General features: G+C 43.6%; 2 protein-coding genes across 4 annotated transcripts in view; one reads left to right on the forward strand and one right to left on the reverse strand.

The window, feature by feature from the left end:
* Nucleotides 1–2,425: 2,425 nt before the first annotated feature.
* On the reverse strand, nt 2,426–8,352 carry PP2D1 (protein phosphatase 2C like domain containing 1). Its single transcript, XM_041713962.2, is given in 6 exon segments — nt 2,426–3,220; nt 3,222–3,268; nt 3,271–3,431; nt 3,433–3,739; nt 7,062–7,361; nt 8,109–8,352. Coding segments are annotated over 6 exon segments (1,149 nt in total). The 3' UTR covers nt 2,426–3,130.
* Nucleotides 8,353–12,996: 4,644 nt separating this feature from the next.
* The window catches only part of KAT2B (lysine acetyltransferase 2B), a 40,734-nt gene continuing 33,573 nt past the window's right edge, over nt 12,997–20,157 (forward strand). The window contains exon 1 of one of the 3 annotated variants that reach the window (XM_030264968.4): nt 12,997–13,417. In XM_030264968.4, coding sequence (XP_030120828.1) covers nt 13,196–13,417 — 222 coding nt within the window. In that variant the 5' untranslated portion in view covers nt 12,997–13,195. The remainder of the gene's footprint in view (nt 13,418–20,157) is intronic. The other 2 variants (XM_030264969.3, XM_030264967.2) reach the window with 2 other exon arrangements.

A 20,157-nucleotide genomic window follows, 5' to 3' on the forward strand; every position in this document is an offset into this window, starting at 1 on the left:
AGGTGACATTTAATTCAGCTTAAAAGTGCAGTCTAATATGAAGAATATGCACTCTTGTTTAAAAGCCAGTCAAGGTGCAACTTCTCTATTTTTCTCAAATTCTTTTTCTCCTATGAGAACATGTGCTTTCAAGTGTCTGAATGAACTCAGCAAGATGTTTCAGCTCAGACTGTTTCTGGCAGCCTATAAATTCTAGTACTTGAAAATAATTTGGACATTATTAGGATTTACTGTTTGCTTAGAGGATACTTTAAATCTCTTATTTGGTTAAGGCACCCAAGGGGGCAAGAATTCTTAGTCATTGTCAGAAGTTGAGGACTAATTTCTTGGCTTTAGTAGGAAAAGGTATTTTCCCTATCCCTCAACATTTCTGAAATATGAGAATTAAAAGTGTTAGAAATTGCAACAGTGCAGGGGGCTGGTCATGTCAGATTTGAACACAGAGCATAAAGGAAAGAGCTCTGGACCAAAGTGCTATATTAGAGATCCTCTGTGGCTGCCCTGGGAAACCATTTCTTGTGTTAGGGGAGATGTTCTGTCCCTTCCAATGTGTTGGCGTAAAGGCAAAAACGATTCCAGGCAGAAGGAACTTGTTTGGGATGTGGTGGCTTTCTAGACAATGAAGCTGGCTGCAGTGTGTTCATTTATATTGTATTTTTAATATAATCTGGCTAATATGGGGGATTGACCTCTGAAAAGGGGTGTATGAGTTGGCATTGCTTACACAGTAGCTGTGTTTCTTGGGCAGTATTGGCATCATCGAGTGTAGGAGACAGCTAAGTGTAGTCTGTGAAGGCAGATTTCTTCTGTCTTAAACCACAAAGGGATTCAAAATACCAAACTGAAGAACATACCTTTTTAATTATAACTTTTAGATGCCTTAAGTTGTGCTCTGTATGTTTCTTTGTGCTTGTTTCACACTCCTTCTTCTGATTTCCATGGAGAGCTAGAAGAATGTGTAAAATACCCTTTGAACCCTTGGTGCAGGACCACCAGCTGTATGCTTAACCAAGGCCATAATAATAACCCACGTGGAAAAAAATCTGCAAGAAAGAGTAAAATCTTGTCCCCTTTGGATGCAAGTCTTTCTTGTCTGCAGACCAGATACAGGGCAAAAGAATCAACAAAACTTAGCTGACCTATCAATATAGGACTAAATTAAGAAGATGGCCCATGTCACCACCTCCTGCTCCTTGTATCTGACCATCCTCTTTTGTTGCTTATCTGGAGCTGAAGAAACATGTCTATACTTCTGTAAGAACACGCTCCTTGGGGAAAAATCAAGGCTCATGTTGTGTGAATTTTTTTCTTTGATGTGGTACATTTGGTGGAAAATTAATTGTATTAGATTAAATAAATGTGTATTTTAGCAGTGGTTCAGAAATGTGCATTTTAATCATAAAAAGTTTAAAGTACCTCTGATGAACTTCAAACCTTAACTTGTTAGCAGAGCTTGAATTTATGGTACCCTTAATTGCAGCCAGCATGAAACCCTCTCTGTAAGGAATGGCTGGAGGCAGGTAACAAGACCCAGAAGCAATTTGGTAAAGAATTCACCCAGCCTCAGTTCTTGCCTTCATCAGTCTCTTTGGAATAAAGTGTGTTTCTATCGCACTAATGCCTCTGAAAACATTGCAGCCTTTTTGTGAGTTAATGCTGTATTCCAGTAAAGGTGTGACTGCATTTCCTGAAAGAATAGATGGGCTACTGCTGAACTACCTGTTTTGATACCCATACCAGTAAAGGTCACATAGCTACAGAAAGCTTATTTGAGGTAAAGAACAGCTGTAACAGCAGCATTGAAGAATGGAGGTGGTGGGATACACCACAGTTACCTAGATCAGTGTCAGTGCATGATAAAGTTAGTTTACAGTGTTTCTCAGGCTGGCAGATGAGTGCAAGTTGTTGTATTTTTTTAATATCTGGAATTGCTTTTTTCAAATATAGAACTTTTTTTTTTGTCTCGACCATAAAGGAAGTCTCACAAATGTTCATCCCTTTTTCTAATATCTTTGACTCTTCATTAATTTTGGTCAAATTTCATATGGAGAAATATGAAGAAGTCTTTTACAAGATGTGTGAATGCACACATCACAGGAAGAAAAAGAGTGCTTCTGGTGTCAGCTGCAGTGTCAGTCCACTCCTTACTAGCGCCAGGGAGAGTGACAGAGAAGTGGTGTAGTGCTGGGCATGTACTTCAAGCAGAGGCTGGAAGAGAATGTAACTGCAGGCACAACTCTTCACACACCAGCTTTTTTTATGTAACTCTGCTTGTGCACCCCTTTGTGGGAAAGCAAGTATCTTGATTGTAATGTTGATGTACAGCTGGTTGATGTACAGAGAGGGCTTAACTGTAACAAAAATCACCAGGTGGGAAGATATAATGACTAGAGTTGCTAGTCTGCAAGAGCTTTTTCTAGTGTCCCTTGTAACAGGGGTGAGTGAAGAAGCATTAGGAATGTATCATTGTTTCTCATTGTAATAAATTAACTGATTCTGTACTAAAGAAAAGCGAGGTTCTACTTCATAAGGAAACAGATCTGAATAGTTCTTTCATAAGAGTAAAATACAATAGATTCCTATTCCAGAAAGTAATAATTCAGATTATTCAAATCATGTTTTCACTTTGCTGGTAGCAAAATGTGGTGGCACTTAGTCCAATGAAACAAATTAATTTAAAGAATATCTTAAGCATGGTTCATTGACACAAGGACTTCATCAGATAAAAAATCAGAAGCCTGTCATAAAGTGATGACACTTTACACCTCTTGATTTAAAAAAAGCAATCATACTATTCTTACAGAGGTCACTAGTGTATTATGGAATGCTTCATAACTCTATTATATTAATAAATTGAAGTAAATGCTTTAATTCAAATATTGTGCTCAGGCTACTTATCTAATAAGCTGAATACTTGTCATGGTTTGAATTGTCCAATAGCAGTTTCAGTTGTGAGGGAATTTATCATGTCTCCTTCACATTGTCAAGCTAAAGGAATTGCTGCTTTTTATCTCTAGATACCAACTGCCAACAAATCTATAGATTAATTTATGCTTACTTTTGTGGTTGTTTTTTTTTTTTTTTTTTAACTTAATTGGATTAAGGAAAAAAATCCTGGTGTGGAATATACTTACCCATAATAGCAACGTGCATTAGCCCAGCAACACCTTCCATTCCAGTGAACTTTGGAAACCTCATTCCTTACATTCTTTATCAGCTGTAAAAATCTGCATTCTCCAAAAGGACTGAGCATACACTTTCATAATAGACTGGTCTTGTTGGTCTCCTCATTGCCTGGTTCTTCTCTTTTTCCCAGTAATCAGCCTTGATTAGTCTGGCAAAAAAAATATAGAATTTGCTCTTTGTCATTTTTATTTTTGTGGAAGGAATCTGTGTGAGAAAGCTGTTTAAACAATAAAAGTGGAAGCTTTTGTTTCAGTAGCTGTGACACTGTGACAGCCATCAAGAATCTCCAGAAAGCATGTATCTGACCTACTTTCATGGTTGTCCAGCACAATAAACCTGTCTTCCATGTCTCTCTTCCATGTGGAATTTTTATCTTAGCAAATCAGTAATGTTTTTATTAAAGAATTATTTACTTTCTTAGAAGTACCAGGATTGTTGATATTGGCAAGATCACAAAATGGTGTGGGAATGGGATTATCCACAAGGAATTCAAGTGAGGAATTAATCTTCTGCCTATGTGTCTCAGAGAATTTAGCAATGTAGAATTTAGGTACTGCAAGGACCTGACTCTAATCAGCACATCTGCCTGTCCTCCAGGCAGAGCTTTTATTTTCCCCCTGTCCCCATGTACCTCCAATTTTTCCACTCCAGCTCCTTGCTCCAGTCTCCCCCATGAGCTCAGTCTCTCTCACCTCACTGTGCATCCCCAGTGCTGTTCCCTGGCCTGGCACCTGGTGCTGCAAAGCCAAGAGTCAGAGCTGTAGAGCCCCCAAGCAAGGCACTTCCTGACAGAGCCCCGGTGGCGCAGAGGGACCTGTCTGAATTCACTACCTGCACACTGGCATGTCTCTACCTGGCATGGGCAAACTGATGCTGCTTTCTAAATACTGTTACTTGCTCTGATTTGGGCAAATTGACAAGAATGACAAAATAAGCACTGCTGATGCCATTTCAGCCAAATTGCCAAGTGGTAGTTTAAAACCTGACCATCTTGGAGCTTTTCTAGAAAAAAAAAAGACTTTTGGCTTAACACGTTCAAAACATATTTTCCAAATCCTATTCTCAGAAACAGCTGAGCCATTTTACCTAGAATTTTTTCTCAAGTGATTCTGCTTCAGGCTTGGAAAAATTCAGTATGAACTGCTGCTTGCATAACATCCTCTCCCCCTAAACTGCCACGTGACACACATGCACAGACACCATAACACAAAATCCTGACACCATGTGAGAAGCTAAGCTTGCCAGCCTATACTTCATATATCTACTAAGTATGAAAACACAGTGTTTATATTCAAGTTGATTATGGTTTTTTTTTTAGTATCTAGCATTTATGGATGAGAAAAATCAGACAAAAATGCATATGCTGTTGTATTCTCTGTTATGACATTTCTGTTTCAGTTAGTCTTTGTTAACCACTGATAATTCATCACCAGGGCAAAGTTTAGAAGCAGTAATACCTCACAGCCACATTACAAAACCAGCCTTTGGGAATTTCATCCTACTTTACTTTTCATCATTCCTTTACTGGGGCTCTCTCTTTGCATTCCATACAGCCACACCTGAATAAACTATTTTGCACCTGTTTTCTCTTCCAGGATTTCAACTAGAAAGTACATTTCTTTTGGTCACACTACTTCTCTCCATCACTTGTGTATTATAAGGATTTCTGCAGTTTGTGTTTCAATGTATGCCTCTTTTCTGTCATGGCAGTTAGATAAAATATCATTAAAGTCAAAGCCCTAACCTCCTCCAGCTCAAATTAATCCTAATACATCTTAATGAATCAAGTGCCTCTGATCAGCTGAGGTAGATCAATTACAACATATCTTCTGCCAAGGGTGATATTAAGCAGAGCCACTTAAAAACCCCTTATGACAGTTTAGTATAGCTTATCCTTTCAGAGATGGCTTGCAGCTGGCTACAACTCTCAATCTGCTGTAGGACCAGTTTATAGGAAAGTCTGTCTCTATACAAGAGGTGAACATCAGACTCTTCTGAAAATGCTGCACCACTTTAGCAGGGAAAGGTAAGGAGGTACATGGCTAAAACCACTTGTGCAGATCCCTTTTCCTTTTTTCTGCATGATTTTAATTTGAGACTGAGAGACGGCACAAAACTTTTCAGTGCTTTCATTACAATGATGCATTCAGGCCTGAGAAAAATTAGGACTAATGTATACAAAACGCCTGGTAAGCTATTTTTTGTAAGTCTTTTAAAATTAACCCATTTTATATTTAGTGTATATAAAAGCCCCTTGGATTAGAGACAGGAAATTGGAAACTTTCAGCAAAATTTTAGTTTGATCTCAGGACACTGAATTCTTAACACTCACATACATTTTACATGGGTTTGTATCTCCATAAGGGGCTGTAAGTGCTAACAAATCACATTTTCAAAGCACCAAAACAGTCCCAGTTAATTACAATATGTAAATAACCAGGATAATACACATAATAATTAATGTAGCAAGATAGGCTGTAACTCTTCAGTTGCAATAACTTTGCTTATAATTATTAAAAGGGCAGCCCTGATGTTAATTTTTTATGCTATGCATAAATTGCTTATGTTAATAGCAAAAAACCTTGTAAAAATAAAAAATTAAAAAAAAAAAAAGATAAACATTTGCTTTGCTGAGTTCTTATGAAGTAAAAAGATTAGTCTGTATGTCCTCTCCTTGCATTTCTCTCATCAGGAACAAATATATACTGGGAGGTTTTTTGCTGTCAGGTTAAAGGATAACAGTGAGATACTGTCAGCACAACACACCAAGCTAAAGTACTGCCAGCCTCACAGTGAAAGATAAAATTCAGTTTTCTAGCTCACTGCAGTTTCCCTGTGCCTATTTAGGGAGCCAAAACCCAACACAGTTTAATGTTCTGAGATGAAAATAGAAGCAGATAAAAAGAAATTAGGTGTAGAAGAATGGGGAGTGAACCACTGTTTGAGATTATACATGTTTTCAAGGGCAAAAAAACTGTATTTACTGTGTATGTCATAACAAAGAACCTCCGGGTCAGTGCTTAGTCTGCCATACACTGGCCTGTCTAAAAGGACCAGAATGAGGCAGAGAGAGCATGAGGCTCATATGGCAGACGATACCATTGTCTCAGTAAATCTCATCTTTCTGGAAACCCTTTCTTTCTGTGGCACTTGGAGCTGCTTGCTGTTAATACGGTAAGGCAAGATTATTTTCTGTTTCTGCAGTTTGGCACTACAATCATAATTTTTTAATTACCAAAGATGGAAGATGTTTCTGAGCTTTGAGGGTGGAGGATCTGATTTTTATCCAAACAGACAAGTGCCATGTGCAGTTATCTCCCTTTGACACTTGTCCTTCCTATCTCCACCCAGAGAGTGCTTCTTTCTCATTTCCCTTTGACACAGTCAGAACTTAGCTTGCACAATCTCCAGGCCTGAACTTCTTCCTCTGTTAGATTTGGGGATTTTATTATTTGCTACATACTTGTGGTCTTAGAAAATGGTGACTGTTATTGATGCTGAAACCAGCTCTGGAAAGATGCCTGCCTGCCTGCCTGTGGGTGATGGGAAGAGGCAGAGGACTGTATGATGTAAAATGGAGGTCATGGTCTCCCTGAATTTCTCATCAATATATTATCAACTAGTTATTATAAACAGGTTATCAACCTGTTTATAATAGTTATATTATCATAATATATATCTATTATAATAGTTATATTATTAACATAATATATTATAATAGTTATATTATCAACTAGTACATATAAACAGACCTTACTACAAATTCTTGCTGAATGAGTACCAGCTTCCTTACCTGTCTTTTTCTGCTTCCCTGATTTACTTATTGCTCATGCCTCAGTCAGTGCTTCCCTCTCAGTCCTCTCTTTCCCATGTACCTGTGACACCAGGACATGGCTTCATTGCCTCCACACGTTCAGCACAGTTCCAGCAGCAGCACCTCCTCTGGAAAACTGTGAATGCACCACGCCCACATACAGCAACCATGACAGAGACTCTCAGCACGGCCAGGACTGTCTGTGCCTGAGCTTCAGGGTGCCTGATGCCACCAGCATCTGTCAAGGAGCCGCCCTGGATGGCCAGTGAGGCATTAGCATTTGCCTGGTGCAGTGTGACTGTGCTGTGCAACTCATGTCCCACAGCACAGTCAGAGCCAGCCTCTGCTGGGTGGGTGCTGCCTTAGCGGGTCCCAGGTTCACATGGTCATCTTTGGCCAAAGCAGCAAAGAGCATATATCTTATGTGAAAACCCTTACCAAGCCTTCCTTAAACTCATATAAGACCTCTGAAATAGTCTTTACCTGAAAAAACAAACTCGTTTATTAACCCAGGAGCCATGTCCTATACCTTCCATATTTTTTTTTAATCCGAGCTGGCCCTCTCATTCTCTAAAACCATACAGAGGGAATGATACAGAAGGAGCAAGACATCTTCTCCCAGGTGAGTCAACTTAGGTGTACATATACAGCCTACTTACTGCATCCCCAGAAGCAGTGATGCAGCTTCAAGAAAGTCTAGTTATGAAAGGTGTGGGAAGAAATAAAGACAAACCTGGTGAGTCACAGGAGGATGCCAGGGGCAGAGCCTACATTCAGGACTCGGAATCCTGTACTCCCACCTGTAAACCTGATAATAGGTAAGAAAGAAGGAAGTGATTGATAATTAAAATAATTATGGAATAAATTAAGATAATTAGTCTCCTTATTTATCTTTTAAAGTGTTGTCCAAAACTAGAATCTCAGGATTCCAGGCCCTCTGGTTTTGTGCCACCCTATAAAATAAGAGTCCCTATCATTAGGTCTTCTTGGGAGAGAGTTATAATTTGTGATACTGTCCACTTGTGCAGAGGTGCAGCTCCTCAGCTGGGAGAAAGCTTCAAAATGGGAAATGGGAGTAGTGAAACCATGGCAAACCAGCTCTTTCTACGCTCCAGATATTTTGCAGCTCTTCCTTGGGTCAGTCTCGGTGAGGCAGAAGTAGCAGTTTGCTGTCCCCCAAGGGCCTGCGTGGGGCAGAGGCTGGGAAACATCGAGTGGGGACGACGAGCCTGCCGGCCTTGGCACAGGAGGTGAGGGATGTGAGAGTTTGGGGGCCCACAAAGAAAGCTGTGGCAGAAGGTAGAAGATGGGTGGTGATAACGTAACTGCGCCTCCTGCACTCCTGGTGACATCCTGCCTCCCTTACCCCACAAAGCCCCATCTGGGGTTGGTGCTGTACTCCTGGGGTTCCTCTGCTTTTTTTCAGCTGTACACAGCACTATTAGAGCTGGTCCAAATGGAAGTTTTTAGCCTGTTTAGTTTCTGCTGCTTGGCTGAGTGGTTTAGCAGTGGTGCCTGCAGTTGTGCCTCTAGTTCCTGGAAAATCTAGGATTTCCAGGTGGTCCCCCACACAGATATGTGGAAGGCCCATGACTGGGTTTGCACAATCAGATGTGCTTAGGCCACTGTAACTTCATCTTACAGAAATCATATCTATGTCAGTGTTGTATCAAGGGTGCTGGCTGGCACTTGCACCTTGTGTGCAGGATGGAGAAAGGAGGCCTTTCTCTCCCATCCCTGCCAGCAGCGCCTGTGCCAGTCTCCTAGGGGTATTTCAGGCTTCCAGCACCAAATGACCTGTCCTACATGGCACAAGCAGTCAAAATACACCAAGTGGAGTCAAAGAGGTTTGCAGGGATCTCTGCAACGAATTAAGGAATAGAAAGAACAGAAAAATACATTAGAGAAAGGAATAAACAAAAGAATTGTGGAGAATCAAAGAGAAGGTAAGGGAAATATACATAGTACATCCCATGTTTGCAGGAAGAAATCCAGAGCTCTCACTACCACAAAATAATACAGTGTAAGCCTATGCAGTTACTGCTGATAATAACAACAATAACTTCAACAAACATCTTCTGGACTTCTCATACACAGCTCAAATTGTACAAAGGCAGGAGTGACTCCAGACTTTAGTTTTCTCACCTGGTTTAGGTTAAGTCAAAAGTCTGACTGCAGTCAAGAAGAGCATCCTCTGGGTAAGAAGTATATAAAAACTGCTAAGTGGTCCATCACTAACAAGAAATTTGTGTGACTGGAGCAGCCATGAGTGTTGCAATGACATTTTCTCCATTTATTTTTCTGCATTTTGCCTTTAGAAACCAGGTAATTGGGCTGTGAAGTTTCCTACCAAAGCAAAAACCTGATAGGAAGGTCTGTGTTGTTAGAGTCACATGTAAGCACCTTGTGAAGCTGATGAGACGCTAGAGACAAGACAGCCTAATGAGCAAAACTTTTGTATTGTTAATACTTCCAGTGATTCATAAATTATTGATAGCACTCCTGAATGCATGGTGGCCAGGAGGGAGGCCACTTCACCCACAAGGAATGCACTAATGAAAGGACGCAATAGGACTTCATAGTCAGAGAAGTTGCCTAGAAGAGCAAGAGCTACGATTTTCCTATTGGAATTGAATGGCAAGAATAAAAACAGGTGTGAGCGCTGGAAGAAAATCTCACTTGAACAAAAGGAGGGAGACAAGGCTGGGTTGGGCATGCTGGATCTGACTGGGCTGTGAGACAGGGATGAGGGCTAGGGGTAGACTCCCAGAGCTCAGCTGCAGGCTGGGTGGTCCCTTTCAGAGCAGTAGCTTTCAGCATTAGGCTGCTATTAACTGAGTCATTCTTTAATTTATGGGAGCAAGATAGGCCCCAAAAGCCCTAGATGACAACTTGGTAATAACCAGGAGTCCGGCACACCCTAAACTGTATTGTGATTTCTTCTTTTGTGACTCAGGAATGCAGCTGCCTCCTTTGCCTCCTTGGAACAATAGTAACACACAGGCTCTAAGCCTGTCAGGTGTTCACGGTGAATTCATGCAGGAGCAACAAATGTTAAATGCATGTCTGATCTGCTGGGAGCATGGGCTCTGAAGAGGCATCTCCTCGGGGCTATCAGCAGCCTGAGTGAGACCTCAAACCCACATGAGCTGGCACTTGTGTCTCACCTAGCTCCCGGCTTCCCGAATTTGATGCAGATGAGCAGCATTCCTGAAGTCACCTGGCTACTCACCTGAGCTTGTGAGCTGAGCAGCACAGGCAGGATCATCTGCTCCTGCCTGTGCTTCCTCAACTCGGGTTTCAGAGTCAGCTCAGCTTGTGGAAACCCACTGACATGCCCCAAAGGACAGAAACTGAAAAATGTGGTGAGGGTTTTTCAGACAATAGTGTGAGTTTGAATCTAATTATATATATTCATGTTTAATGATGAAAGCCAAGCAGCAGAGGGGTTACATGGTGCTCAGATTTATGCATGCATTATAATTAGAAAATTAGTATGTACTGTACTTGTGCATTCAGCCAACAGAAGAAAAAAAGCTTGGATATATGCAACAATGACATGTATCCACCCGTATGTCAAAGCATAGGGGGTTTGGTTTATGTTTGTCTTTTCTCTCCTTAGGCTTGCTAAATTTTTGAATGTAATATTATTTTCACTAGAGCAATTTAAGATAAAATAAAGCTTTTTTAAATTTTTGTTTTTAACAGCATATTTGCACAAAGTTAGAATGTGAGCAATGATCAGGCTTAATGTTAAAAAGAAAGAGAAATGCTTGTAGTGGTTTCTTTCTAAGCAGCTTCTAGAAGGTAACAGTTCTGCAAGTGTAGTGAAATTAATGTTTATAAATGTTACTATAGTAACTGTATCTGTAGCCACAAGCTGGTAGACTTAAATTTCTGGTTATCTGGTGAGCATCATGGTATAATGGGAAAAAATAGACACGGTATTGTAAGGCAGACATCTCTTGAGGGTTCAAGAAGGAACTGCAGTAAAATTATTTGCTTCCTGACAACTTTCATCTTTGATTTGACTTTAATGGAATTAATAAGTTTACAGGTTTTTAAGGTTCCTAAAGAATAAGGTTGTTCACCTAGGCTGTGATCCTGTGAGCATTCACCTGTGCAGCTTCAGACATAAATGCCCCCCGAGTGGCCTCAATGCACATCAGTGGAGTGTGAAAGCAGTAAAAGTATTTTCAGTATAAAAACTGTAATTCATTGCATGCAAGTGTGCACACTTAATGCTAGGTTAAATATCATTATCTACCTGGTTAAAGGAGAACCTGGTGATCTGGGAAAAAAAAAAAGGAAAAAACATACAGGGGGATATAAAGGTACATCAGCTCCCAGGAAAACTAGGAGCCTATGTTCAGGCGGGGTTATTAAGTGGTCCATTGTAGCCAGCGTGTTGTTCCAGATGGGCTCCTTGCTTTTAACACTTGCTCTGCCGAGGAGAAATCGTGGGAAAGCTGAAAGCGAAACGAAGCAAGAACAGTTTCATTTTCAAGTCCGAAAAGCAGAAACCTAACCGGCATAAAGAAAATGCAAGCAAAGAGCTTCTTAGGGGCTGCTAACATACAGCGGCTATTTGCTATTTTAAAACGGGATTCGGACACTTACAACAAACATTTAAAAATAATAGACGAATATAATTCTCACCTAAATTCCAGAGAAATTGGATTTTTGTATCACGTTTAATTTCTTATTAATCTTGAGGCTGCTACCGCCAAGGGCAGCGGCTCCTCCACCTTAACCAGTCCGTCTTAAAGCGGCGGGGATGGCAGCAGCCATCTTACGGGTCGCTGTCACAGCTGCTGGGAAGCGCGGAGCCAGCCCCGGCCTCTGCCGCGGACTCCCCGGGGTACCCCGGCTCCGGCGAGCCCGCGGCGGAATCCGGGGAACAGGTCTGACCCCCACCAGCACCCTGTCGATTTTAAAACCTCAGCAAAATAAAAATATAAATAAGTAAATAGGGCAAACCAACAGATCCCCTTGTTTCATTAAATCCCTCATTTTATTCCATTCTGGTTTCCTATCATTTCATGAATATGCCAATTCGCTGTATAACGCTATTCTTGAAAATACCCCCAGGAGCTGCGGAGGGAAGAAGGACACCGCAGGGTTTTGTCACCCACCCTTCCCTTCGAAGCAAATTCTGCTTCGCATAAACCTAGAGATATTTTTGCTTTCCCCATGCAAGCTGCCAAGGCCCCGTGCCTGCAAGAGCTCTCTGTGCTCTGGGACTTCCCTCCAAACTCATACTGCTTCTTTGATAGTTTAGCTTCACACATCAAAGAACCGTAAATCCCACGCAAACGCCCAGCCTCAATTCCAGCCCTTTAAACCGTGGTGCCGTAGTACGGAATTGCCATTTGTGGTTTCTCACGGCTCAACCACGGTTTTACATATGTGCAACGGGGCAGAACCGCCTCACACCCGCTGCACTTGCTGCTGTGCATGGAGTGCGCTCTCTGGAGCAGGGCCATTTCCTTAATTTAACTTTCAATTAAAGGATAACCCCTTTAAGGTATAAACGGACCTGCTCTCAACACTTGTTTCTGGACACAAAAAAAAAAACCACCAAGCCCCAGAACCAGGACACGAGAAACTGAGCAGAGTTTTTGAATTAGTCGGAATTTCAAACTGACCCGCACTTTTACATTCAATTATAAATCATCTTGGGAAAAAAGACTGAACGCTTCAAAGGTGGCCGCAGAGTACACGGTGTGGGAAGGCAATGGTTAAGCCAAACAAAGTAGCGGCACTCCGAGGGGCCACAGCGGCTGCGGCAGCACCGCGGGCTCACTGGGGTTCGGGACCGTTTGACACCACCAGCGATGCCGCCTCTTTTTAGGGTAACTTTCCGCGCAGCCTCCCGGAGGGCCGGGCCGGCTCCATAGCGAGTGCCGCCGCCGCCCTTCCCGCGGGGGCGCCGCCCGCCCCGCGCAGCCCCCGCGCAGGGAGGCGGGCGGCGGGCGCGCCCTTGCGGTGCGCAGCGGCGGGAGGCGGGTGCCGGCCCCCCACCCCCGCCGGCGGGGCAGGAGCCGCCCGCGGAGCGGCGGGTCCCTCCTCCCGCCCCTGGGGAGCGGCCGGCGGCGGTGGCGGAGCGGTGAAGGGGAGGGTCTAAGGCCGGGCGCGCCGCGCCGCGCCGGCTGGCCGGACGGACGGGCGGGCGGCTGCCGCCGCGCCGCGGGCATGGCGGAGCCTGGCGGCGGCGGGGCCGGGGCGGCGGGCGGCGGCGGGCCGCAGCAGGGCTCCCCGGCCGCCGCGGGGGTGGCCGCCGGGGGGCCGGTCCGCAGCGCCGCCGAGAATCCCGGGGGGCCCGGCTCGGCGCGCACCGCGGGGAAAAAGGCGCAGCTGCGCGCCGCGCCGCGGGCCAAGAAGCTGGAGAAGCTGGGCGTCTACTCCGCCTGCAAGGTACCGGGCCGGGCGGCCGCGGAAGCCCCCCCGCCCACGGAGGGTGGGGATTGACGGGAGGGGAGGGAGGAGGGGAGGGAGGAAGGGAGGGAGGTGGTGGGGAAGGGCCGTGCCCTGCCGGGCGCGGGGGCGGCCCGGCTGCCGCCCGGCTCTGCCCGAGGAAGCGGTGGCTACGGCGGTGCCGGTGGATCCCGCTCCCGCCGGAGCTTTCCGGCCGGTGGCCGCAAAAATCAAACCCGCGCGCACCGAATAGGGGACCGCGCGGGCAGCGCCGCCTCCCTCCCTCCCGCCGGGGAGCTGCCCGTCCCGGCGCCGCCGCTCCGTCAGTCCCTCCGCGGGAGGCGGCGGCGGGCGGGGCGGCTCCCGGTGCCGGCGGTGGGCGCTGGGTTAGCAGCGCTGCTGCAGCGCTCCCCGCGTAAACATCCCGGGCGGGGAACGGGGCACCCCTCTGCTCCGCCCAGAGGGGTCGCGGCCCCGGCCCCGGGCGAGAGCTGCTCCGGCTCGGCCCTGGCGGCGGTCTCGCAGCCCGGAGCTGTTGATGCCGCTGAAGCCGCTGCTCCGAGCCGGAGCTGCCACTGTTGCCAGCAGCTGTGTCAGAGGAGCGAAGGGGCGCGGCCTCCGCGCTTGTGGAAGTTGTGTTCCCTGCGGTCACGTAGCGCCGGGCCGATGTCCGGTGTGTGGTGTCCGAGTGGGCGGCGGGGTCCCCTGTCCACCTGTACCCTGCCCCAGCGGGGCTCTCTGCTCCGTGTCTGCCCGGCGCTCGCGTTCAGGAGTGCTGCTCCTGGTTTCCCATCACAAGCGCTTTCTGTCCACCTGCGATTTTCTTCTTGCTGGGAGAAGCAGGACTCGCCTGTTTATTGTAGACGGAGGGAGCTCGGTCAGAGCTGTCGCTCCGGCCTTTTGAGCGCTGACCGCGGGCATTGTCGCCTGTGCTCAGAGCACGGGCCGCTGCCTGCGCTGCTGCTGTCAAGCCAATTTCTGGATGCACAGCGGGGCTGACATACTTAGATTGGCAGTGCTGATGTCAGAGACTCTAGTAATGCTTTCATCTTTGAGAGTAGCTGTTTGTAAAAATGTGCATCTTATTTTCTCTGTTCTCCTACCTTGGCAGATGTTAAGTGAAAGGCCAAACTAACAAACGAGACGAAGCATCATTGCACCATAGCTGTGTTGTCCTGGCTGGTGGTGCGAGGAGATTTAGCTGCATGCTGAGGGCATGGCGCAATGCTGCCATGGGAGGGCAAATTGCAGAAACCACACATTGCAATGTCTTAGCTGTTTCCACATGTGCAGGCACCTACACTTCAGCTTTGGTTCATGCATGGGACAGTGCGATATTGGACCGGTGCCAATAAGGTTAAAGAGCAGCTGCTGTACTTGAACTTTGCAGCACTAACTGTGGACAGAGTGATATGGTTTGAAGCTTTCCCAGTGATAATTCCTCTTTGCACCCCCATATTTTAATGTTACTAAGGCTTGCTAATAAATGGAAGCTGGTTGTGAAGTGGGTGAATTTTTCGTGGGCTGTTAGGGAAGAGTGTGTGTGTGTTTGAATTGTTTTTTTCTTCCCTGGTTGGTGCTTTTTTTTTTTTTTTTTTTTTCCCTCCCCTCTGATGCAGCTCCAGATGATGTTTTTGAGGGTGAAAGCCTTCTCCTGTACTGCTCTACCTGCAGAGGTTGCTGTGCTATAGCAAAGCCTTGTCTCCTCTAAAAACCTTTGCTTTTTCGGGGGCTCACCAGCCTCTCTCTTGCAGGTGCTATGCGGCAAGGGGGATGAGCACCATTTGGGAGAGGAGAAGGCAAGCTGTGGCCTGCTGTCAGCTCCTCTTTCTCTCTTGCAGGACTCTGGTGATGGGGTACAGAGAAGGAACAGCTCCTATTGTCAGTACTCTGCTGGGTGCCCTTGCTGGCCCTGTCTGTGACAAATCTTAGATGTATGTCCCATTGGTACTGCAGTGATGAATGGAGCAGGACCCATGGTCAGGGAGTCTTTGTCCTGCCAGGATGTAGGCACAGTTCCAGCACTAAACGCTGTGCTGTGTTCAGATTAAAATTGCTGTTCAACTTCTCTACAGTAGTTCAGTGACAGGCAGCTTGCTTTCAGATCTTGTGACAAAAGCAAGTAAGCAGACTGGAAGCTTCTCGCAAGCTTCTCCAGTGGGATAAGGTGGGAAGGATGGTGCAGGGTGGAAGAATGTTTTGTTTTTCTTCCTGAGCACCTGGCAGATGCTCCAGAAGGATACTTCTTGGCTTGGAACATTAGTGGTTTGCTGGAAACTGTAGCCTGGAGAAGCTGGTTTGCCAAATGTGGCAGTGCAGTATGTAACTTTAAACTTTTTCTTACTTTGGGTTGCAATTTCTCTTCCATTGATTTTGCAGTTGTGGATGTGAGTGCAAAAGAGTGAGAGAAGGCAAACACTTGCACCGTCTCTGAAGGGGACATCTGTTCTCATTCAAATAGTGATTGTACGTAGATCTTATGTAAATCTACAAAGAGTTGTGCAAGTTGGAGTGCTAAAATATGTAACAGCATCCTTAACGTCAATCACCTTCTCCCACATGAATTTCATTGCAAAATTCAGCATGCAGAATTTATTAGGAGCTTAACCTCAGAGATGTTTGGAGTAACAGCCAGGGAGCACCTGTCTGCTAGGGATGAAGTCAGAACACACAAAGGTGGAGAGGTCTGGCTGTGCAGAGGGTGAATCTCACTGGTGACAGCAGAAATGCTGAGCACGGGAGAGTAAAAGGCACTGCTCTGGGGCAGGGTGCTTGGTCCCCAGAAGGAGCTCCTGGTCCTTCTTTACAACCCATCCCTTTTCATCATGGGAAACATGAATGAAGGCTGCTGGTAAATACGTATTTGGTGTGCACGGATCCTGAGCAGTGAGCCTGAAGCTTAGGGAGCTGAGACTAGAAAAATGTGGAGTTTGGTTTTTTTCCTGATAAGAAAACTGGACAGGAGAGTTGTAGCTGTTGAGCTGCTCCACTTGACTTGTTCCTCTGTGAGAAAAGTCTGGGTGGAAGGCATAGAACAAGCTCTTCTTAGTAAAAAACCTTCTTAAAAGCTCAAGTCTCAAGGAGCAGGGTGGCATTCTGAACAAAATGTATAAGAGGAGTTGGTACAGTTTTCATTACTTTTGGAGGTACACAGTAGTGCTGTGTGCTGTGAGGGATTTTGTATTTGGCACTTGCTGTATCTGTGTGTATGAATGGTTGCATACATAATTTTGGTTTTGTCCACTGTGAAATAGAGCATTAGGCATGTGAGCTGGCAGCATTTTATATAAAAGCAGCACTGTGTGACTTACACACATAAATATATTTAATGAAGACATAGGAGGAAGCCTCCTCTGCATTTTTTTCCCTATTGGTTTACAATATGTGAAAATAGAACTTTCTCTCCTGTCTCACTGGGAGCTTTTTTGGTAAATAAGGGGAAATATGTACTATTTTAGTATACAATGTTTTCTGTAAACTTGTTTATTTTTCATTATGCATATCTAACAGTAATGCCTGGGTGTTTACAGATATGACTAGAGCCAAGTAGCCTAAAGCACTTGCACAAAGAATAATACCTCCTTGAAGAAAAGCTTTTTGCTTTAGATAAGCAAAGTAGATAGAGTGAGAAGGGTTGTGATGAGATGACTTGGCCAAGGCCTTGCAGCAGGTGAGTAACAGGCAGATGTGGAAGTAAAATCCCAGCTCTGGGCTCCAGACCAGCTGCTTATTCTTTCTTGAAGCACTTCTTCCCACTTCTCATTCTAGAGTGACCTCTAGTTTTCCCACTCATTAAAAAAAAAAAAAAAAAAAAAAAAAGAGTTTATAAGGAAAACTTGTACCACCTTTTCCATAATAAAATATTTTGTTTCCTGATTTTTATAAGGCAGATTAAGAATAGGCCAATTTGGCTCTGTTACTGCTGGGCGCTGTACAGTGGGAGTACAGCTCTTTGAAGCTCAACTTGAAATGTATTAAGATTGTTTTCTGCAAAAGTGTATAGGAGACAAAGAAGTCATCTGAAGCTTTCTTATCACTTTCATTGTGGAGTGAATCTGTTTTATAATGTCTTACAGGCCAAATTAAACCATCTTTCTTTAAATAGGAAATCTACCATTAACTTTACAAGGTAGGAACTGGGTGCTTATTATTAATAAAAGCTTTATATGGTAGCCTGCTTCTCTTCTATAAGTGAAACTGGAAAGTACAGGGAATAAAATAATTGGATCAATCAATAAATGAAGAACATGCCCTTTAAGCTTCCCATTAAGCTGCTTGTTTTGTATTGTTAAAGTTAAATGGGTCAGCTAATTTCCTGATACATATGAGTGGCTCTTTGAGTAGTGTCCAGCTGTCTGGTTCTTGGGTACTGGACATATGAGTAGGAAAAATATATGATTTAAATTCATCAATGTATTTATTATCATTTATGTGATACTCTTTGATAAAGTCATCATTTTGATCTTGCTGCCAGCAGGAAAAAGCTTATAGGGTATTTTACACAGCTTTTGTAATTATACTTGCTGGAAATGAAGATCTGTAATGTTCTGTGTATAATCTGTTGAGCCTGTTTTGAATCTCAATTACCGAATAGGGTAACCTGTGTGATTTTTAGGTGGAAAGAAAAATCCCACACAACAGCTATTTGAAACTCAGATTTAGAAGCGTTGTGATCTTTTACCTAATAATTAAATTAGCTTGAAGTTTGCACATCTGAGCCTTATTTCACCATCCAAAAGGGGGAGGGATATTTTAGTCAATAGGTTATTGTAATATTCTTAATTTATTCTTTATAGTTTGGACAGTTGAAGCTCACCTAAAATGGGCTGAGATATGTGCAATATTGTGATTTTCAGGTGCTTTCTTTTTAAATACAATACTGAAATTTTCTTTGTTTAAACATGCTGTGCTTTTTCACTGTCCATATTTGACCTATCAGTGTATTCAGTATTCTAAAGGAAATTATAACTTTAGTTCTCCTAGAGTTATAGTTTTCACTGCCCAGAGCTACTGGACAGTTTGATTTCTCCCATTGTAACACTCTACCAAACATGGAAGGAGTTAAAAAGAAAATTAAAATTGTGTCATGCAGTGCAAAATATACATAATTTCTGCAATGGAATTTTTTTTTTTGGTTGTTTTGTTGTTGGCTTTTTTTTTCTTTGTTTGTTTGAGAGGAGGGGGCAGGTGATAGCATGTACTTGTTGTGTTTTATTTTATGACACTCCTCCAATGTTATTAAAACCCACCAATGAAGGTGTGGTGTTCATGGTCCCTGGGCGTGCAAAGATGATGGTCATTATTTTTCAGGCCTCATTAGTGTAGAAGTCCCCATCATTCTGCAGTGGATTTATCAAAGCTCTGCAGATGTCCCAGAAAACAAGGCTTCAAGGACTGGATGTGCTAGTTCGAATACTTTTTCCTTCCTTCCCTCAAAACTGTGTTGATCTTACATTAAGTTTTTGCAGAGGTGAAGTCATACTTTATTTTCTAATGAAAAGCAGATGACTGACAGAAAAAAAAAAAAAAGCGAAGAAAGGAAAAAGCTGAAGATAGTAAAAGAAAGGATTGAATGAGCAAAATGCTGTGGAACATTTAAAACAACTCAGCAATTTAAGCCACTGAGGAATGCACATTGCATATTCACTGCAAAATACTTGCACTGTCAACATCTACAATGAAAGCTAAGTTTTAAAGAAGACCTTTTTAGGTTCTGTTTCACCTTGGTTAACAGAATATTTATGCTGATTCTGGTGTTTTATTGAGATTAACCAAAAAAAACCCCACCCTTGTGATTGGTTGGTTAAGGTCTGTAGAATAATTCGAACAATATCAATTAACAGCTGTTGCAAAAAGATCTGGTGAGGAAATACCAACAAGAGCAGAAAAAAAATTGTCATTGAGAGGGTGCTAGTTTTATTCTTCTGTGGGTGGGTTGATATTTATTTTTGTCAGTTTAACTGAGCTGTTATCACGATTCGTACATCTGTTTGCATCTTTGCTGTTAATTATGGTGTGACACTAAAGTTTGCATAGTTACTCACTGTTTATAGTTTTTTTGGCTTGATAGTAAACATTGTTTGGTGAGATTCTGTGACATACTGCTTCCACTTGGAGAAGAAAAATCTCAAAAAGCTTGTGCCTATTTTTAGGAGGGAGTTCTGTATATGCTTCATTGTGGCATGATTTAAGGCAATAAATAATAAGCATGGTGATATGTCAGTAATTTACAGGGTTGAACATTTGTGCAGACAGCTGCATGGGAAGGGTCAAATCTTACTTCCCTAAAATATTAAATTTTTTTTTTGTTTGACAACTCCTTCACAATTGTCTCTTGCATTTTGCTTGTCAATAATCTCATTTTCAGACTTTTTCTTTTTTTTAGTGACAGTTTCTTTAGTCTCATATTAAATGCAAAAAAATTCATGGCATTGCCTTTCTCACAAAACAAATGCATGTAGTTTATTTGGCATTGATTTTGCATTGGGGAGCTAATTGAAAATAAGGTGTTTTGTGTCATCTACCAGATGTCCAGAGTCCTTGCTCTGGGGCAGTCTGTGCTTTGCAGGTATCCCTCAATCTCTGATCCCTCTAGTCCATTTACCTTGGAGGGCCTGTAGGGCTGGATGAAAAACACAACTGGCTCAATGCCTGTGAAACTGTAAGGGACGGCTTCTGCCATAAAATTACACTTCAGTTCTCTGGCAATCATATTACTCACAAAAAACACGATAGGAAAA

Source organism: Taeniopygia guttata, chromosome 2 (genome assembly GCF_048771995.1).
Source record: "Taeniopygia guttata chromosome 2, bTaeGut7.mat, whole genome shotgun sequence".
Classification (NCBI taxonomy): domain Eukaryota; kingdom Metazoa; phylum Chordata; class Aves; order Passeriformes; family Estrildidae; genus Taeniopygia; species Taeniopygia guttata.